The sequence below is a fragment of the Oncorhynchus mykiss genome, chromosome 9, assembly GCF_013265735.2.
Source record: "Oncorhynchus mykiss isolate Arlee chromosome 9, USDA_OmykA_1.1, whole genome shotgun sequence".
NCBI classification, from domain to species: Eukaryota; Metazoa; Chordata; class Actinopteri; order Salmoniformes; family Salmonidae; genus Oncorhynchus; species Oncorhynchus mykiss.
The window spans coordinates 24,709,260-24,729,957 of record NC_048573.1 but is presented as its reverse complement, the minus strand read 5'-3'; the positions used below and the strand labels follow the sequence as shown (position 1 = coordinate 24,729,957).

The 20,698-nt window shown below is 42.9% G+C and overlaps 2 protein-coding genes and 2 non-coding genes across 7 annotated transcripts; 3 read left to right on the top strand and 1 right to left on the bottom strand.

Annotated features, from left to right (window-relative positions):
- Positions 1–3,079: 3,079 nt before the first annotated feature.
- LOC110531793 (tripartite motif-containing protein 16) lies at positions 3,080–9,933 on the bottom strand. 3 transcript variants are annotated; one of them, XM_021615217.2, is made up of 7 exons: positions 9,801–9,933; positions 7,997–8,615; positions 5,401–5,496; positions 4,805–5,095; positions 4,455–4,614; positions 4,312–4,371; positions 3,080–4,213 (listed from the first exon to the last, which is right to left on the bottom strand). In XM_021615217.2, exons 2-7 carry the CDS (start codon positions 8,585–8,587, stop codon positions 3,684–3,686), a joined length of 1,728 nt encoding a protein of 575 aa, XP_021470892.2. In that variant the 5' UTR covers positions 8,588–8,615; positions 9,801–9,933; the 3' UTR covers positions 3,080–3,683. The 3 variants fall into 3 exon arrangements, with proteins under 3 accessions (XP_021470892.2, XP_021470893.2, XP_021470895.2); XM_021615218.2 differs by lacking the exon at positions 9,801–9,933 and having other exon boundaries at positions 4,862–5,095; positions 7,997–8,821; XM_021615220.2 differs by lacking the exon at positions 9,801–9,933 and having other exon boundaries at positions 4,018–4,241; positions 7,997–8,825.
- On the top strand, positions 8,841–18,869 carry haus6 (HAUS augmin-like complex, subunit 6). Of its 2 annotated transcripts, none has more exons than XM_036987642.1 (16): positions 8,841–9,311; positions 9,499–9,594; positions 9,678–9,756; positions 9,881–10,013; positions 10,512–10,656; positions 11,097–11,159; positions 11,302–11,359; positions 11,475–11,648; positions 12,496–12,545; positions 12,661–12,790; positions 15,851–15,953; positions 16,049–16,109; positions 16,415–16,550; positions 16,951–17,049; positions 17,373–17,505; positions 17,603–18,869. In XM_036987642.1, exons 1-16 carry the CDS (start codon positions 9,184–9,186, stop codon positions 18,361–18,363), a joined length of 2,349 nt encoding a protein of 782 aa, XP_036843537.1. In that variant the 5' UTR covers positions 8,841–9,183; the 3' UTR covers positions 18,364–18,869. The 2 variants fall into 2 exon arrangements, with proteins under 2 accessions (XP_036843537.1, XP_021470887.2); XM_021615212.2 differs by having other exon boundaries at positions 8,842–9,311; positions 12,346–12,545.
- LOC118966243 lies at positions 16,187–16,317 on the top strand. Its single transcript, XR_005053502.1, has one exon.
- LOC118966244 lies at positions 17,131–17,261 on the top strand. Its single transcript, XR_005053503.1, has one exon.
- Positions 18,870–20,698: the final 1,829 nt, after the last annotated feature.

The window sequence follows — 20,698 nt, the reverse complement described above, 5'->3', positions numbered from 1 at the left end:
GACTAACTAAGCACTTGACACAACATCCTCTCAAAAATAAACATTATTATTTTTTGTATTGAAACAGGTGACCAAAGTACACCTTGCCAAAATGTGCTTGGAAGATAGCGAAAACAGTTCTTCCCATATAGAGATCCTCATCCCGGCCCTTCCTCCCCCTCGCTGACTGGATCAGAGTGTGCCAACATTGCAAGCATCCAGGAACACGTGGTGAGGATGAACGAAGGTCTACTCAAAAAGCCTGGCAGTTTAGTCAACGGGTCAAGACTCCCTACCCCTCATCCACTGAATTTGAGCAGAGCCTGGAGATGTGTGAACACAGAGTTACAACAGCAGAGAATTGAGGGCGAGTGGCAGTGGCACACAACATTACAATATTACTTATTCTAGAAGGTATGTTTACCAACCACATTTCAACTGAGTGCCTGACCCAAATAATCTCATCACTGTTTACATACTCAATTCAGGTGAATTTTTTCCACACATTAAACAGCATTTGACAGTTCCAAGAATGAAAAGATAAAGAACTACTGTTTTTATGGTGAAGAAGGAAGGCAGACACCACATCTATAGAGAACTAAATATGACAAATATTGTGATGTAGTTGAATTCAAAGTATTAATTTGGGGAGATGAGTAGTTAAACATTAGACAAGATTGAGCAACTCTTGTGTTTTGTTTTGAAGTTCCAAGACTTTGTTGCAGAGGGCACATGGAGAGGCTCGACTGACAGATCCTTTTAGTGCCCTCTTTGGGATCACAGAGGGTACAATTCTTAAGGTTCTGGGAGATAAATCCTGCTCTTTTTTGCTCACCTTGATTGACCAAATCTGTGGTCAGAGATGTCGTGAGTCAGGTTAACTCTGACATCTCACTGATCATCTCCTGTTCCAGCTCAGGTAAATCAAGCCCAGTGTTGTGTGATACTGGCAGGCGATATGCCATGCAGGCTGCCCAGAAGGTGGTGTTAGTTATCTCTGCAAAGCTGCGGAGGATTGGAGTCACTGGACAGGCCACACCTCAAGCCAAGACCAATCCATCTAAGTAGAATATGGACATTGAGGCTTCTCTTGCACCGTTGCCAGGAGGTAATGGCTGTTATGGCTGACTCCGAAGAATGTCAGCAAGAATCAATGGATGTGTTTAGAATAATGTTGCACACAAAGTACAAATTTAGGCATCAAGTTGGTGGTCTTAATTGTGTTGGTCTTAATCTGGAACAATACGCATCAGAGAAACAAATCTCTTGAAGAGCCTTATCCTCTGGCTGCATGTTGAGTGAAAAAAGCTCCAGAAATGCAATGTCAACCATTGAGAAACGAGTGTTGACCTGAAGTCTGAAGCTATTAGCTTAGTTCTCATTAGGTCTAGCAGAAGTCTATCTGTACAAATGTCTGCTGGCAGACCTGAGACTTCAAGTAATCTGGCCAGTCAAACAAATCTGCCAGCTATGTCAGAAGAACATTTATCTACTACAATTAATGTGGGTTCTGAGGCCTCCGGAATTATGGAGTTGTTTGTGCGATACACTTCATATCACAAACAATCAGATTTGACAAAAGTGAAAGCTGTCCCGGTGGCACGTTAAAAGGTTGCAGAATATGCTGTTTTACTCTCGAATTTTGGCCACTAAAAGCTCAGATTGAGTCAAAAGAGGAGAATCTAGAGCAAGCTTAAAATGTTTCTTCAAAGGTATTTTTGATCCAGCAAGAGTGAGCCTATGCTTCTAGGGGCCATCTCACCAGAAGTGGCTCTTCATAGAGGTCAAAGCGAAAGTTCCAGACCTATGATGGCTCTTAGCCATCAGATCATTCAGCTTCAACTGGACTCTACCGCTAAGGAGGTTATGAGCACGATTGTGTAATTTTACAAGCCAGAGGTTCCTGAGAATATGTCCCTTTTGGCTATGGTGTTTGTGGACAATGTCAAGGCTTGGTTAAAAGACATCTCTGCCACAAGTTCCTCAACTTCTTTATCTGAGAATTTGTGCGTTGCTTACAGTGCAGTATTTTGGGAACTCTTAGGTCAAACGTTTCATACAAAGGAAGCTAAACAATTGAAACAAGTCCTACACTGAACAAAAATATAAACACAACATGTAAAGTGTTGGTCCCACGTTTCATGAGCTGAAATAAAAGATCCCAGAAATGTTCTATATGCACTAAAAGCTTATTTCTCAAAAATGTTGTGCACAAATTTGTTTACATCCCATGTTAGTGAGCATTTCTCCTTTGCCAAGATAATCCATCCATCCGATAGGTGTGGCATGATTAAACAGCACGACCATTACACAGGTGCACCTTGTGATGGGGACAATAAAAGGTCACTTTAAAATGTGCAGTTTTGTCACACAACACAATGCCACAGATGTCTCAAGTTGAGGGAGCTTGCAAGTGGCATGTTGACTGCAGGAATGTCCACCAGAGCTGTTGCCAGAGAATTGAATGTTCATTTCTCTACCATAAGCCACCTCCAACGTCATTTTAGAGAATTTGGCAGTACGTCCAAACAACCTCACAACTGCAGTATGGCGTCGTATGGGCAAGCTGTTTGCTAATGTCAACATTGTGAACAGAGTGCCCCATGGTGGTGGTGGGGTTATGGTACGGGAAGGCATAAGCTATGGGCAATGAACACAATTGCATTTTTTGATGGCAATTTGAATGTACAGACATACCGTGACGAGATCCTGAGGCCCATTGTCGTACCATTCATCCACTTCAGCATAATAATGCACGGCCCCATGTCGCAAGGATCTATACACAATTCCTGGAAGCTGAAAATGTCCCAGTTCTTCCATGGCCTGCATACTCACCAGACACGTCACCCATTTGAGCAAGTTTGGGATGCTCTGGATCAACTTGTATGACCATGTGTTCCAATTCCCTCCATATATACTGTTGGATTCAATTAATTTCCATTGTATTTTTACAAAAACAGTTGAGTGTAACTCATTTGGTTAAATGTAATGCCAAACAAAGTGTTCATGCTGCTTGAGATGGAACCCTGGATAGGATAGTACACCCTCTGATTATCACTAGAGCATTAGAATGTTAAATAAGTAGTTCACTAATCAGAAGTTCAACAAATACGCTTTTTATTTATCAGTTTGCATTTGGTTCAGCATTGTCAATATTGAGTGAACACTGTAAATATAGGCTCAGTTGATTGAAAGATAATTGATACAATATGGACCTGCAGGGGACCTGTAACATGATGTATTTGAGAGTTCTAGGACAAAAAGAAATACGATATGCAGGAGGAAAAAAAAGTATGTGTAAACAGTAGCCTACATAAAAATTGCCAACATCTCTGACATAGAATATGTAACACACAGCCAGGACAAGTTGAGAGATCATTCTGAAAACAATGTACTTCCTGCCTTACTACATGCTGCCTTCAGAAGTAAAATCTCACCAGAGATATGGATTGTCTGGCTAGCGAGAACATTAGATTCACATTATTCCTAAGCGAGAACATTACATTCACTTTATTCTTAAGCGAGAACATTACATTAGATGAACTTTATGCCTAACATTTTGGGGAAAATAACCTCAAATTATATCTAGACTAGAGAGTTCAATCTGTGAAAGTCAATCCTGAGATTCATAGAAGGAAATGTTTATCTCTGATAAACAATTCGGAGTAGTAGGGGATGGTAAAGCATCACTCTGACAGGGGCCTCTACTCTAGCTCACATAGCTCAGCAGTGGTCTTAAAACAATGAAGCCAAAACCCAGGATAGAGGGGCTGAGTGAATTTAGTCTGGACTCTGTGCAAGAGGGTCATTTTGTCCGAAACACTGTAGAAGGACAGAGTGCCCGCCTGGTGATCAAGATACACTCCTACTCTGGAGGACTGAGGGCGTGCCACTTCAGTCTTGACATTATTATGTCGGAAAAAGTAACCATTACTACAGCACTCTAAACTCCAGGACTTGTCATTGTGTCCGAATTGACAATCGTCCGCAGGCCCTGATCGGCTGATGTCTTTATATGAGACGCCTGCATAAATCTTCCACCCACTCCACTCCACCTCCCAGTAACAGCGCCCAGACAGACCTTCCCTGCACAGCACCTGACACAACTGAGTGAATCTGTCTGGACGGCTGGGGTAGGAGTAGCCTTTGCGCTTCAGTTTCACCTTTCTGTTTAGCTCAGACAGAAAGAGTTGTCTGTATAATGTGTGTGGGTCCAGGGTGAGCCGACAGGAATCTGAGGGAAGAGAAATGAAGAAATACAACTATGATATGAGTGTGGTTGAGTATCATTGGAGATACGACTGTTAGAAAATTCAGGATAAAGGGACTCACATTGTAAGAAGTCGGCTCTGGTCTTGGGTTCGGGAGGGTGTAGAACATCTACTAGATTCACTGAAAACACACAATCACACACTGTAAAAGACGAACTGAAATCCCGTCAAAGTATACAGGTGAAACTCTCATTTCTAACCTACCTCTGGTGGAAATTCTGCACCATTCCCTCTTCAAGACGCCCTCTAGTTTCTCTCTCAGGTTAGACACAGCCTCACTCACATCCTCAAAGTGCGGAAGAGGACGGACAGCGATGGTGGGCAAATCTGAAAATACACTGGGACTGGCGAGAGACTGATAACTCTGCAGAGCGAGAGAGAGCACATAGCCACCAGAAAATGATTAAATAGTCAATCGTCTGTGCGCAAACTAATAAATTCCTCAAATGAAGCACTTTGCTTTTCTACGAGAGGCATTAGTTTAAGTCGGCGAGCTAAAGAAACAACATTCTACTCACTACTTTAGATAGCTACAAAGGCTTTGGTAAACCCACCCCAGAATAACGAGTTCCTTTTGCAATAACAAACGGATGGTCCCTCAGTGTAGCTACCTCCAGGAAATGGATGTGATCCTCTGTGTGTGCGAGCTTCTCCAGCTCAATCCCTCTCATTTTCAGCTCAGCGATCTCCTGCTCCAAGCGCTCCATGAGGCCTTCAGCTTGACTCACAGCTGTATACTCCTGGGCTACAATCAGCTCCTTCATCTCAGAGCGCCTTCGCTCAACGGAGTCAATCAATTCTGTGAAGATCCTCTCACTTTCCTCCACTGCCGCCTGTGCAGAGCGCTGTTATGAGACCGACAAAGACAAGAGAACGGTTCATGTTAAAAAAAACTACCATCTCTCTAACTTGGAGCCCAGTGGGATTGGAGTGGCCTTTAACTGTCTGACTGGTTAAAAAGCAGTGAAATGGGTCGTGATTCCAGGTTGTCTTTGTTGCAATTATACTGTGCGTCTAAGAAGATTGATATATCATACCAATGTGGTTCCTGAGATATCAAACACTTCTCCAGGCAGTGTGGGATCTGATCATCTGTGCAACTCTACTGCAACAAAAACGACACGGTCGATCTTCTCAGATCAATACTCACACTGAGAGACTCCACAGCCTTTTGCACTTCCTTCAACTCCTTCTCCCTCTCCTGGACTCTCTGCTTGACCTTCTGCTGACTCAGCCCGATCTGCTTCTGTGGACAAAAACAAACAGTATTTATTTGACATTTTGCAGGATGAAATCTCTTGAGATGCACCGTCTCATTTTCAAGAGTGTCCAAATGAAGAAAAAAAAATCTAACAAACAATACTTAGAAACAAGACAATAATAAAATAATAATTCAAAACGTACAAAAAAAAATCTAAATGTAGTTGTACAACTACTAATAGCCCTACAACTAATAAAAACTACTGCTACAACTACTATACAACTAATGAAACTAAGGATAATATATACATACATATTTACTAATATCTCCACATGGTGATGTTTCTAATAGTTAAAAACACAAACAGTTTGTTCTTGACATTTTATAAAAAAGGGCTTTCTTAAATTCACTGTGTGAATTTAATGCCCTGATTTCTAGAGGTAGAGTCATTTGGGACTTTACATCGAAAAGATCTCACTCCAACCTCACGATGTACACTTGGAATGTGTAATTGCTGCTGAGTCGTGTATAGTGTCTTGTATAGTTCGGTGTTCCTTTATACACACAGGGAAATCTAAGTTGATACATTTAAAAAGTAAATTGGTACCAATGCAGTGGTCTTCTAGTTGGGAATGGCCATGTACTGTTATAATCTCCCCACGGCACCGCAAGAAGATGACTGGCCACCCCTCAGAGCCTGGTTCCGCTCTAGGTTTCTTCCTAGGTTCCTGCCTTAGTTTTTCCTAGCCACTGTGCTTCTACATCTGCATTGCTTGCTGTTTGGGGATTTAGGCTGGGTTTCTGTATAGCACTTTGAAAACATCTGCTGATGTAAAAAGGGCTTTATAAATAAATTGGATTGAAATAAATTTGATTGTTAAGACTTCCTCTTCTAATTATAATGTGGGAAAGTGAAAATATTGAAACTATCGACCAAATAATTTAAAAGTGTTGAATACTTCTCCTTGCCATTATTATTTACAAGACAAGATGTGTCTAACATATGGTGGGGGTTCCTGGGCCACCGATTTGCCCGGGAGGGTGTTCCTCTGCAAGAAAAGGTTGAAGAGCCCTGCTCTATTCATCAGGTTAAAATATTTTGCAGATACAAGCAACTGTCCAAGATGATTTTAACACTTTACAAAAAAAATGGTTTCTAGCAAATAATTTGGTTTTAAATCAAACAGTCCTATATCAATCATGCTGTTCGGTACATGGCAAATAAACTCCACAGCTGGCAATTTCAAAATTGATGCACCTAATTGAATAATGCTTGGAAGTGTTGATTGGTTGAAATATCTTGGTTTGAGGATTGATTCTTAGTTATCTTTTGGAAAGCATATTGTTTATATTATTAACTACAAGCTTGGCTTTCCATACAGATCTTAGAATTGTTTTACTGTATCCATTAGAAAGACCTTAGTCTAGGATAGGAAGCAGCAGTTGGGTTACTATGGTGACATCATCTAGCAAAACACAACCAAGACCTACCTTACTGTAATTTCTAACAATATTTGCTAATTAATTATTGGATGCCATTATAAAAGACACATCATTGCACAATGTATGACTCACTAAATCAACTGTCACTCCTAATTAGAAGACAACTGCATTGGTACCAATTTATTTTTCAATGTATCAACTTAGGTGTTCCTAATATATACAGGGAAATCTAACTATACAGCCTATTAGCTAGAAAGGTAACTCCAAACACATTTTCGCTTAGACGTGTGTTGGCAAAAATGTATGTCCATGTCAAAAAAGCTTACCAGCAGCACTTGCCGCACTGGTAGCCTATACGCGGTTGCTTTTTCAAAGCCTGTGTCAGATACTCCAGTGAGTGTAATTGACTCCAATGAGTGTAATTTACTCAATATTAGGATTTGAGAATATATTTTTTTAATAAATATTTTCACTGACCCCATACAGTACCTAGAACCCCCGGTTGAATACTTCTGGTATAGAGGACTGTATCATTAGTGAAAATGTGAATTCTGACAAATTAGAGACTATTCATTTATGAATATAGGGCAAAGAAGTGGGTCAATACTAAGCCTTGAGGTACTCCTCTACTGAGTGAAAGGAGTTCTGATTTGTGTTCTATGAAAACAGTGTTTTCTATTGCTAAGATAGGCGTGGAAACAGTTTAGTGATCTTTTAGTGAAACCAAACTTTTTAAGTTTTCCTAGTAACATTGATTGAATGATCAACTAAATCAAATAAAGATTTGGTCAGATGAAGAATTTGTATATCGCAGTAAGTTTCAGTAATATTGTAGTTGTAGTAGAATGGTTGGGTCTAAAGCCAGATTGAAAAGGGTAATATTTTATTTATCTAGGTACTGATATATTTTGGAATGTAATAATTTCTCACAGATTTTTGCTATTGAACAGATTACTATAGGTTAGAGTTTCCACTTTAATGAAGAGGGGTCTTGACTGAGCTACATGGTATGGATGTGATGTGACAATACAAATCTGTCTCATATTCCCATCTAAATGTGATTTTTCCATCACAATAACTGTAATATTAGCTTGATTCTCACCTGTTTCTCCATCTTTTCAGCTGTGATTGAGACTGTATCATGGCCTTTATGTTCATCCATGGTACACAGATAACAGATACACTGCTGGTCGGTCCGGCAGAAAATCTCCAGCAGTTTGTCATGATGAGAGCAGATATTGTCCTGCAATTGTGTGGTGGCTTTGATCAGCTTGTGCTTCATCAATGGAGCTATATTATAATGAGGCTGGAGATGAGTCTCACAGTAAGAGGCTAGACACACCAGACATGACTTGAGAGCTTTCTGCTTTCTTCCATTGCAGAAATCACATTCCACATCTCCAGGTCCAGCAAAGCACATAGCAGGAGGAGTAGGCTGGAGTCCTATCTTCCTCATGTTCCCAACCACCATGGCTAGCAAGCTATTCTTCATCAGAGCCGGCCTAGGTGAGAAAGTCTGTCTGCACTGGGGACAGTTGTAGGCGCCCTTTGGATCATCCTTATCCCAGCAGTCCTCAATACAATTGCTACAGTAACTGTGTCCACAGTTGATAGTGACCGGCTCCTTCAGTAAATCCAGACAGATAGAGCAGCAGAACTGGTCCTGGTCCAGGAGAACTCCCTGCTCAGCCATTTTAGCTATCACTCACAAAGACCAATAACTGGAAAGACAAAGGCACACCCCGGCAGAAATGAAAAAATCTAGGTAGACGTAAAATGTATCTCCCAGTCCAGCAGTTGAACTAGTCTAATTGGAATTCAATAATTCCATTTTTACCAGTCGTGATTTCAATATAAGACATCACAATTCAAATATAATTGTTGATAACCGACTAGCAGCGAGAGATCGATCCGAGATCGGAAGGGGGACATAATTATGCGCGACACAGGAAGTATGCACACCAACATCCGGCTGATCTAATTATTTTCTTTCTTAAAATATTTGGCGGTTTGAGGAAGACATTCGTAAAAATTGGCCTGCGTAATGTCGAGTAACTACATATTTATGGTGTTCATTTATTTTTTTTATGTCGTTAACTATATTTGTATCCTTTGTTAAATTTCGACGACGGTAAGGCGCATTACTAACTAGCCATGTTTGCTTTCTGTTTCTGCCCAACTAGCTAACTAATGTTAACGCGTTAGCTTTCCTCGTATCTGTAACGTTTTCAGTCTTCTGCTAACTAGCAGCTAGTTTTTAGATCTAAACGTTTGCAGCTCGCTGGAAATATGTCGAACATTCAGAGAACGAATGGCAAATATCTGTGGTGGTCGCTTTTGGGTCTTGGATTTCAACCTGAAGTCGCAGTATCATCAGGGGCCAGCAAAGCCAATGTCAAACACATCATTCTTGGCCCGTACGTGTTGATTGTCGTGGTAACAGTTAACAGTACAACATCAGTAGTGCAACCCTGTTTCAATCCAGTGAGAAACTGGCAATGGCATGACATTTAAAATAAACTAATAGACAGAGACAGACGGACTCTATTCTCTCAGGTCAGTCAAAAGCCTGTTTTGACACCAGTTTCTGTCTCTCACCAACAGAAATATGTTTGACAAACCAAACAAGGATGCGTTCTACATAGTTACCCATTTCCTGTTAGAGAAACTCAACCCCACCCGCTTCCACGATACATACAGGTGATGGTCCCATTCCCAGCTTGTTTTTCTTCACAATTTTGTAATGTTCTGCAATCATGTAATATGCTGGGTTTTGTATGCAGGCATTGCTGGCCGGTGTTGGACCACAAAGCAGATGCTGAATTCCGTAAGGTGACCTATGCTTGGCTGCGAGATCTGATGGTAAGGATTTGGCATTCATTTCATATGTACAGGATTTGACATACTTGTTGTAGCAGATGTATACTGTCTGTAAGTACGGCTCTTAATCAGGTCTAAAGCATTTGAACTTGATCTGTGCTTTCAGGATGAGCAGGGCAGCACAATTCCCAAAGTGGTGGCGTCACTGTTCCTCTCGCCTGGTGGTCCCAAGTTCGTCAACCTGATGCTCCATCTGGCCAATTATGTTGAGTTTCAGGAGATGCAGACATTTTCTACAGGTAGGAAGGCCAGAGAGGGGAAGGCGATGTGGGAAGGTTGACTCCGCCCAAAATCTGTACATGAAAATAAGACCACGAAGTGAGGAATAATTGTATGGAGGTCAATGAGTGTGGAATTGAACTTTTTAATGTTAATTTGCTACGTGAAATTAATATAAGTTTCGTAATGAGATTTTTAAGAATGCACTGATAAGTGGATCCACATGGCATTTCAGCAACTTTGAAAAAAAATGACTGTCGGAGTTGTGCCTGTTGTTCACACACGTATCTGCCCTCTCTCATTGGCTAGAATGCTACCACCTGATCTCGCCTGCCTTCCATCTTTGAGGACATGTATTCCCATTGTGAGAGCAGTAACTCTACTATCTTGTCAAATAGATCATCTTTGGGAAGGCCTATGTATGACTAAGGTTTGGGCTAAAAGGCATACGCCATCGATTTTCTTCTGCCTGTGAATTGCAAGCGTCTGTCTAGTTGTTTTTCAATGTGTGTTATTAGATGGCACGTGGGTCCCAGAGGCGGCGGCAGCCCCTGCCTCTTCTGTGCAAATGGCACTGAAGCGGTTTCAGCTGGTCAAGACCAGATTCCTGAGGGGAGCTGTAGAGCAGGACCGGATCTTGCATGAGTACGAGAGGCAGGCCCAGTAAGTCACAGGCAACTGTACAAACCACAAGCATTGGATATGTTTCAGATATTTTTCAATGCCTAGAAAAGTATCACATTTTTGTTGACAATTTCAGTTGGATAAAAAAAACAGATCCTTTCATTGGGTAGGTATCATGTGATTCTGACTAATTAGCACAGGTGCAAATAATGAGCAGGCAATCAAGCCTTACTATAAAACATGGTCACAGAGGTTGAGTTTATATACTCTGAATGTCTTGCTTTTGTCGGTCAACTGGGCTGTGTATTCACAGGCAGCTAATTATTTCCCCTAATTTATATTCTGCCCAATCAGATTAGCTCTGAAACAAAGCTGATGCGAAAACATCAGATTTGGGCTGCCTGTGTAAACACAGCACTGTTGGTTCTTTTTTAATTGGCCTAGTTTTGCCCTTCTACGTCTGTGTCCTTCTCTTGTAGATCTCAAGTGAAGTCTCTGAGGGATTTGAGGGCTGAAGATGCAAAGTATAATGATTTGCTCAAGTATGTATGAGAGATTCCATCTATCCTTCAATTATTTTTTTGTTGTCGTTGCTCTGTTTTCAGTTACCTTTTGGCATAAAACACTGCTCAAAGTGCCAATAAACAATGGCAGTTGGTTAAATTCTTTATTTCCCCCGCACAGGCGTCACAAGAATGAAGCTGACAAGGAGGAAACTCTTCAAGCTGAGAAGATTCAAAAGGTTTTTCCTTAATTTCATAACTGTCTAGTTCGTCAAACATCACTGGAAACTGACATTCCTTACATTTCTATCTGCAATGTTCTGACCCTTACACCTCTGAATGAACAAACCCCAGGTGCGCTCCCTGTGGTCATCCATCGACGGAGTGCTGTCCACCCTGGAGGAGGAGCGGCGCGTGTTGGAGTGTGTGATCGGGGGAGGTGTGGACCAGTACACCCTGGACGGGACGGGCCTGGCCCTCAAAATCCCCCGGGTTCTGCTGGAGCGGATAGAGCAGTTATCCCACCTGGTGAGAAGCACAAAAAATGATATCGTTGCCTTTTTAGTTTAGTGGGTGATGGTGCATTTGGAACTTGATCCATATTTCAGTGCAATGTTAACCAAATCTTTCCTTGAGTACTCTGATGTTCTAGAACTAGCACAACTGATTAAATTAACGAGTAGTGATTAGTTGACCAATTGAATCTGGTATGCTAGTGCTGGAAATTCATAAAATAAGTGGAACTTGGCCTCCCGGGTGACACAGTGGTTAAGGGCGCTGTCCTGCAGCGCTGGCTGTGCCACCAGAGACCCTGGGTTTGGCCGGTAGGGATATCCTTGTCTCATCGCGCTCCAGTGACTCCTGTGGCGGGCTGGGCGCAGTGCGCACTAACCAAGGTTGCCAGGTGCACAGCGTTTCCTCCGACACATTGGTGCGGCTGGCTTCCGGGTTGGATGCGCGCTGTGTTAAGAAGCAGTGCGGCTTGGTTGAGTTGTGTATCGGAGGACGCATGACTTTCAACCTTCGTCTCTCCCGAGCCCGTACGGGAGTTGTAGCTATGAGACAAGACGGTAACTACTAACAATTGGATACCACAAAATTGGGCAGAAAAAGGGGTAAAATTCACACACAAAAAAGAAAATAATAATTGTAAAAAAAAATAAGTCGAACTTGAAGGGGGTACTGCTCTAGTCTGCGTGTTTATCACTAAGCTGTGTGTTGTCAGTCGAGTGTGGGCAGTGTGTACGAGGCAGACCAGCTGAACCTCCTCAGCATGCTGGAGCTGCTCCACCAGGCCCTAGGCCTCCTGGTGGAAGAGAGGGTCAAGATGGCAGGACACACCCCCATTGCTCAGCTCCACCCCCTGCTCCTGCAGGAGAGAAACCTGCAGATGGCCCGTGCCCTGGAGGACCTCCGACTCATGAGGTGCGATAAAACATTTTTAAACCCATCTTGAACTGTAGTAATAAAGCTCTTTTAAAACGGTGTTGCTCCTTTCTCCTTGGTATCACTGCATCCCACTGTCTCTCTCTTCGTCCAGGAAGAGGATTTCAAAGGAGGAAATCCCCGAGGTAAAGAGTGTCATCAGGAAGTTGGAGACGGAGTGGGACCAGAAGTGGGCAGACTGTCTGAAACGCACGCCGCTGACCTTGTTTCTCAACGAGGATCCTGTAAGTGCCTCTTAGGGTTTGTGACCTGGATGTATTAAATGGAGGCTCTGTCCATATATAACCAGTAGCCCTTACCCTCCTGCAGGCTAGTGCTATTCTACTACGGCGACTGTAATCTTTAACTTTACTGACTTTATTGTCCTCTTGGAGACGTTTTGTTGCAGTGTCATGTACATGTTTTAAAGTGGCATTAAATACAAAACAAATTGACAATACAACTTTAATAACAGTTACATACTAATAAAAAGAGACTAGGCTGCTGGCCTTACTGGGTCGATAGGAACATTAGCCCAAGCAATTTAGGAGATTTTATCACACTTGGCACTAATTGTCCAGTTCTGTTCTTCCTGCCGGGTGGTACCCTATACCTGCGGCCAGGGGTGAGTAGTTCAAAGTCCAGGTACAGGGGGTGGCTTGAGTCTAAAATAATTGTGTGAGCCTTGCGGAGGGCCCTGACCTAAAAGATCTCATCCAGGCCTGTCTGTTTGACTCCATGTACCTTACTTGCTGTGGTGATAATCCTTCTCTGCATATTTCTCTGGCTGACAGTGGCATGACAGTGGCATGCCAAACCATGCCAATACAAAAAGTAAAAACTCTCAAAAGATTTGAAAGTCAGTCTAGTACAGTCAACCTTAAAATATCCCAGATTTTTGAGAAAGTACAGTCTGACTCTTTTTGTAACTCAGGTCTGTACATTAAATCCACTGTAGCTTATTGTCCAAGAGGACACCCAGATATTTGTATTCCTCTACAGTCTCTTATGTTCTGACCTCTGATAGATGTTGCAGTGGTAGGTGTTGTGTGTAGATCTCTTTGGTCTTGTTTTTATTGAGGACCAAGTGTGATTCCTCACTCTACCAACTCCTTTAGGACCGGACCATGGTGTTTCTCATCCTGCAACAGGCTGATCAAGGAAGTGTCTGTCAGGATGGGAACTAGTACAACTATTAGTGTACAAGAGTGGGGTCAAAACGTATCCCTGAGGAGAGCCTGTGTTTGTGGTGCGTGTGTCTGACACGTGGGGTCCTACTTTGACCCGCTGTGACCTCTGGCTCAGGAAGTCCAACAGCCCCTCCCCCATCTAAAGAGAAGTCTCTGGTTGATTGTGTTGAAGGCAGAAAAAAAAGTCAGCCAACAGAACCCTGACATGGGATTTGGCACCATGTTGAGAAAAGTAAGAATGGCATCATCAACTCCTTTGCTGGGCTGATAGGCAAACTGAAACGGGTCGAGGAACTTCTGGGTGGAGCTTAGAATGACTTTTCACAATTTTCTCAAAGCATTTGATTACTAAGGATGTCGAGGCCACAGGACAGTAGTCATTCAACACAGCGGGATTAGACGTTTCTCTGCAATACTGGCACATGTTGCTGGTTGAGCGAGGTTTGGAGAATGTCTGTAAAAACACCAGCCAGATGTTCAGCGTCCACTTATTTTGTCTGGGCTTTTGTTGCATTTCCTGAACTACTTCAAAAACATCTGCCTGTTGAACAACAACCCTCTCAAACATATTTATAATGACGCTTCCATTTGTTTTACCTCCGACACGAGGTCGTCAGATTCAAATCTTGTGAAGAATACATTCAGTTCATTGGCCGTGTTCTGGCCCTCATGTCTCCCAAGGTCAGCATTGGTTTTCCCCTAGCCGATGTAGGGGGCACAAGCCGTGGCGTTAATCCCTTGCCAGGCCACCCTTGAGTTTTCTGAGGAGAGGGTCTTCTCCACCCCTTTGCTTGAATGCCTCCTTGTCCACCAGTATCTCTTTTGATCTCAACTTGTACATCTCTTAAAGCCTGTCTATTACACTCGTAAACTGCCTTCCTATTAAGTAGTGATTTCTTTTTTTGATACCCAAGGCCTATTGTTCAGGATGCTTTTTCAGGTTTTAGTAGGCGCAACTGACTCAACACAAGTTTACATAGTCTGAAACGACATCTGAGCGCTCCTCAAGATCAGAGTTGCTGTCCTCCAATACCTCCCAGTCAAAACAAAACACCCTTGGAGACAAGTGATACTGTTGTCTTTTCAGATCTGTGACAATTTTAACTGGGTTTCTCCCTCTCCAGGGTTGGCCGGAGGTAGTCAACATTGTGGTCTGATGTCCCCAGGGGAAGTCTGGTGGTGGCAGAGAAATCATTTGGTATTGTCCCATAGCCCAAATCAAGAGTCTTATTTTTTTCTAGTGTGACATTTCACATACTGGTGGTACGTGCACAGGACCTTGCGCGAAGTACAGTTGTTAAAATCACCTAAAATGTGGGTGCGTCGGGGGAGATGGATTCTGTTTTCTGTGACGACAGATTATAAATTATTTCTGATGCGTTTTCTGTATTAGCTTTTGGTTGTAAGTACACACTGGTCACAAACAATTGGGGGAACTCACGGGGCAGATGGTAGGGTCGCAGTGACACGGAAAACAGTTCAATGTCGGGGGTACATAGATCTTACCAGGATTAATTTACACCACTGGTCCCTGACAAGCAGGCAGACACTCCGCCGTGAGGTTTCCCTGTGACGGTCAGATCACGGTCCGCTCTGACCATTGTGAAGCTGGCCGGCTCTACTTCCCTGTTCGGGACTTTGTCGTCCAGCCAAGTCTCAGTAAACGGCAGCAAACAGGCCTTTCGGTATTCGTGTAGGAAGTGCAGATTCGCTGACACCTCATCCGCTTTCCCCTCAGTGACTGGGCATTGATCAGCAAGGTGGTGGGTACATAAAAAAAAGTATTTGTCTGAACCCTGTTTTCCACGTTTGTAATCCACTCGCAGACAATCAGGGATTAGATTGGCCATTGAGATATCCATCGCGTTTGAGTTGCACTGTAGTAGGAACTCTGCTGTATTAGATTTTGCTGCCACCAGCGTTTTCATAATTTAGTCTGTTAGTAGCGATCAACAAGATAAGTCCAACACCCCACCACTGTAAAGCCATTGTTGACAGATGGTTTACAAGCAGAGGGAACAAATTAAAAACTCAAGAACGCCACACCAAACATCACACATTGCGGGATGCAACAGAGCCATGCCCCCTCTAATCTCTCTCTCTCTCACCATTCAGGCCCTTGACTTTCTGTGCCCCATGGCTCCTCTGTCCTTTGAGCCGGCCACAGAAGCCAGTTTTAAATCCAGCGTTTTCTCCCAGTATCCGGCGACGCTACCCAGTGAGTAGAGGGAAACAAAATATTTCCACTTCTAAGTTGCTTTATTGTTTAACTGCATATTTTAACAATTGTTACTTTTTTTCTTTTTAACTTAGAATTTTCTGAGGAGAAGCTTGCGGAGACTGACTCCATTCCAATGGATTCTGCCCTCAAACGGTATATTAATACTCGGCCTACCTTGTTTTCATTGCTAATGTGCAACTAGTAGTCTGATTCCTCTGTATTGTTGTTGATGGGAGGCAGATACCTGGGCAGTTCTGAGCTGTGCTCTGTTCGTCACTAGTCCTCCCTATAGCATACCTGCTCTCTGATGACCGGGGCGAGTTGAGTGAAATCGCAACGGACAGATACGGAGCAGATAACAATTATCCTGTCTTGTTCTTTTTAAAAAAATATATATTTTTTTTACCATGAACTTCATTTGATGCACAGAAGTCTTTATAACGTCTCTTTATGAACAGCCTTTGCCCTCTAGCCGTTGAGAGGGTTGCGTCTCGTCTTCCTAGTGTGGTCTCTTCCCCACTGACTCCCCTCCATGCACTTTGTGAAACTCCTCTGGCTGTCCCTGTCAAAGCTCCCTCACCAAGCCCCCTGCCGGTATGTGATGTGCACCAAGTGTCCTATTCCATGTTCAGTTCAGACCAGTGGATGCTGCTGAGTGGAGGTCGGCTCATAATAATGGCCCGGAACAAAGCAAATGGAATGGCATAAAACACCTTAACCAGGTGTTTGATGTATTTATCATTCCACTGATTCTGCTCCAGTTATTACCACAAGCCCATTCTCCCCAATTAAGATGCCACCAATCTCCTGTGGTTCAGACTCAGTCGGAAGGTTTAAAAAAAACTATTTACATTTTTTTTAAAGGCTCATTGTTTTAGCATATTTCAATGTTTTAATATTGCTTTTCATTTTTAAAGTATTTTGGCCCATGTTACTCCTGCACACAAATGTCCTTAATTCATGTTTAATCTCTTGTGGCAATCTTTCCTTATAGGCCAGTGTAAGGAAGACTCCTTGTGCATCTCTAAAGATGTCTGCGGTGAAGAGAGAGGCTCAGATCCTGGACTCTGAGTTTGACAACTTGGCAAATCAGGTACAGTTTCCATACATTTCCTCACTTGAACCACAATGCAGAATGAGGGCTGACCCTTCTAGTCATTATTTTGGTAGTTGTTGGGAGGCAGATACCTGGGCAGTACTGAGCTGTGCCCTGTCCGTCACTAGCCATCCCTATAGCATACCTGCTCTCTGATGACCGGGGCGAGTTGAGTGAAATCGCAACGGACAGATACGGAGCAGACAACCGTTATCTGCATAGACATGACTGATTTGAGTCACCGAAGAAGGTAGTCTTATGTACCATGCTGCTTAACATGCCTATTTTCAATTTCCTTACTAAGCGTGTGTATGTATTAGTTTGCAGAGGCTGTGACCACCAGCCCTGGTAATGGAAGTTTACAAGGACTTGCGCTGGGTGATTTACTGTGCAATCTTGGCACAGACCCTTTCTCCACCAGGAAGCAGATTCCACGTACCCCAGAGAGTTTGAGTGCGTATTGAACCTTATTTGATTATGTACTTTGAAAGGCAGAATTAGTTTTGCTTTTTGTTGGGCAGAGGAGTAATGGTTTTTTTTTTATTATTAGTTCTAGATGTGAGGAGTTCCTGGCGAAGGGCAGTGGAGGAAGGAGAGGCTCAGAAGGCCCGTCTGTCTGATAAGTTTGACGGCGACGGCATCTTCAGGCACCTCACGGCCCTCTGCGAGGTACAGGAGACCTCCCTCAGCCCCGACGTGCACTCGCTGAGCACAGGCCTGGATCCCACCAATGCCGGTTGCAGTACTGCAGCCCCCGAGCAGGCATCGCTCATGTCTACCCTGCCCTGGGACTGCTCCAACACGGAGGCTCTCCACAGCCTGAGCAGTAGCGACGTGATCCAGTTCAGAATCGACCAAGAGGCGATCCCAGAGCAGTTCAGTATAGATCAGGAGACTCTCCCCGAGCTGCCGGGCAACGACGGCAGCTTCCTGAGCTCCAGTGACACATCCAACACAGAGGAGGAAGAGCTGCTCCTCCCCCACATCCCCTCCCTCCTTCCCACAGAGACTGAGCCGGCCCTGCTGGTCTCAAGCAGGCGTCTGGACAAGATCCAGCAAACCTTCAGAGAGGCCTCCTCCATGGACCGACACCAGGGGGCACAAGAAATGTCTCCCCCACAGCATGACGAGAGGAGCCTGGATGCCAGAGACTGGCTGATGGCAATGTCACTGGAGACTGCAGCCACAGTTGGCGCGACAGACAAAGTATTTTCTCTGGATCTGGACACTCTAGAGAGCCCTTCACCACCAAGAAAAGAGCAGTTTAGCCTCTCGCAACTCTTAACATTCTCCCCCATAGAGGACCTGTAGTGCCTCCAGAACATTTATTTTATATATATCTTTTTTTCTTTTTTAACTTGGACTTTATAGACTACCTGAACTATCTTCTAGTTTCTCACTTTTTCACAATTAAGTCTAACCAACTTCACTGCACATGCAATTCAAATATTTGTACCTATGTGTGCCATAGTTGTGTTCCAATCCTTTTTTCTAAGAAACTAATATGAATTGTAAAATATTGTTAATAAATGGTCTAGATAGTTAAATTTCAATCTGTTTAATAATTATTTTTCTATGTGTGCATTTCCTGGGCCTGTGAAGGCCGAGTTTACAATTGCATTAAGTTTTTATTTTCTTGTTGGGTGTAAACTATAACATTTTCTGATGGTCATTGGACTTTTCAATTGATGAAATGTCTACTTGATTTTTTTTTAAAGTATCGATTAAGTGCAGTAGACGGTCTTAGGCTATAGAAGACAGCCAAAGTGTTGGTAGCTTTGAGATTTCACTAAATAAATACAGTAGCACTCCTAAAACCTTTGACTAGTAGTGTATAATGACTGCTGTACTATTTAAGGTTAATAGAAAACCTACTCAGTAAAAATAAAATAAAAACCCTTGAATGTTTTCTATATTGTAGAATAATCGTGAAGACATCAAAACTATGAAATAACACATGGGATAATGTAGTAACCAAAAAAGTGTTAAATCAAAATATTTGATTAGGTAATTCAAATATCCACTCTCTTCCTTGACAGCTTTGCACACTCCTGGCATTCTCTTAACCTGAAATGCTTTTCCAACAGTCTTGAAGGAGTTCCCAGAACGTTCTGAGCACTTGTTGGACCGCAGAGTGAAGGAAAAGCAGCCGACTCATCCCAAACCAACTCAATTTGGTTGAGGTCGGGGGTTTGTGGAGGCCAGGTCATCTGAAGCAGCACTCCATCACTCTCCTTCTTGGTCAAATAGCCCTTACACAGCCTGGAGGTGTGTTGGGTCATGGTCCTGTTGAAAAACAACTGATAGTCCCACTAAGCCCAAACCAGATGGGATGGCACATCGTTGCAGAATGCTGTGGTAGCCATGCTGCTTAAGTGTGCCTTGAATTCTAAATAAATCATTGTCACCAGCAAAGCACCATAACACCACCATGTTTTACGGTGGGAAATACACATCCGGAGATCATCTGTTCACTCACACGGCATCTCACAAAGACATGGCGGTTGGAATCAAAAATCTCAAATTTGGACTCCAGACCAAAGGACAAATTTCCACTGTTCTAATGTCCATTGCTTGTGTTTCTTGGCCCAAGCAAGTCTTCTCTTCTTATTGATGTCCTTTAGTAGTGGTTTCTTTCCAGAAATTTGACTGATACATGCAGTCTCCTCTGAACAGTTACTGTTGCGATGTGTCTGTTACATTTATTTGGGCTGCAATTTCTGGGGCTGGTAACTAATGAACTTTTCCTCTGCAGCAGAGGTAACTCTGGGTCTTCTATTCCTGTGGCGGTCCTCATGAGAGCCAGTTTCATCATAGTGCTTGATGATTTTTGCAACTGCACTTGAAGAAGCTTTTAAAGTTTTTGACATTTTCAGGATTAACTGGCCATGTCTAAAAGTATGGATGGACTGTCATTTCTCTTTGCTTATTTGAGCTGTTCTTGCCATAATGTGGACTTGGTGTATTACCGTATAGGGCTATCTTCTGTATTTTACCCCCCCCCCCTTCCCTCCCTCCCATCTTGTCACAACACAACTGATTGGCTCAAAAACATTAAGTAGGAAAGAAATTCCACAAATGAACTTTTAACAAGGCACAGCTGTTAATTGAACCGCATTCCAGGTGACTACCTCATGAAGCTGATTGAGAGAATGCCAAGAGTGTGCAACGCTGTCATCAAGGTGGCTACTTTGAAGAATCTAAAATATTAAATACATTTAGATGTAACACTTTTTTTTGGTTACATGATTTCGTATGTGTTATTTCAGAGTTGTGATGTCTTCACTATTATTATGCAATGCGGAAAATAAAGAAAAACCCTTGAATGAGTTGGTGTTTCCAAACTTTTGGCTGGTACTCAATATGTTGCATCTGTAGCCTACTACTACTAGTTTATAAAGATAATGCACAACATTTCAGATAGAGGGCATAAGAGGCCCATGGAATATGTGGCCTACTACCAGTGCAAAAATAGCATGCACTACATTACAGATAGGGGGCATAAGAGGCCCATGGAAAAGGAGGAAGGTTCTCGTCATCTGAACGCCATTACTGTTCCCCGAGCAGCAGGATATTATGCTTGCAGCACGATGGTGCTTTCCCGAAGTTCAGCAAAGACATGCTAAACTTTGGGAATGTCGATTGT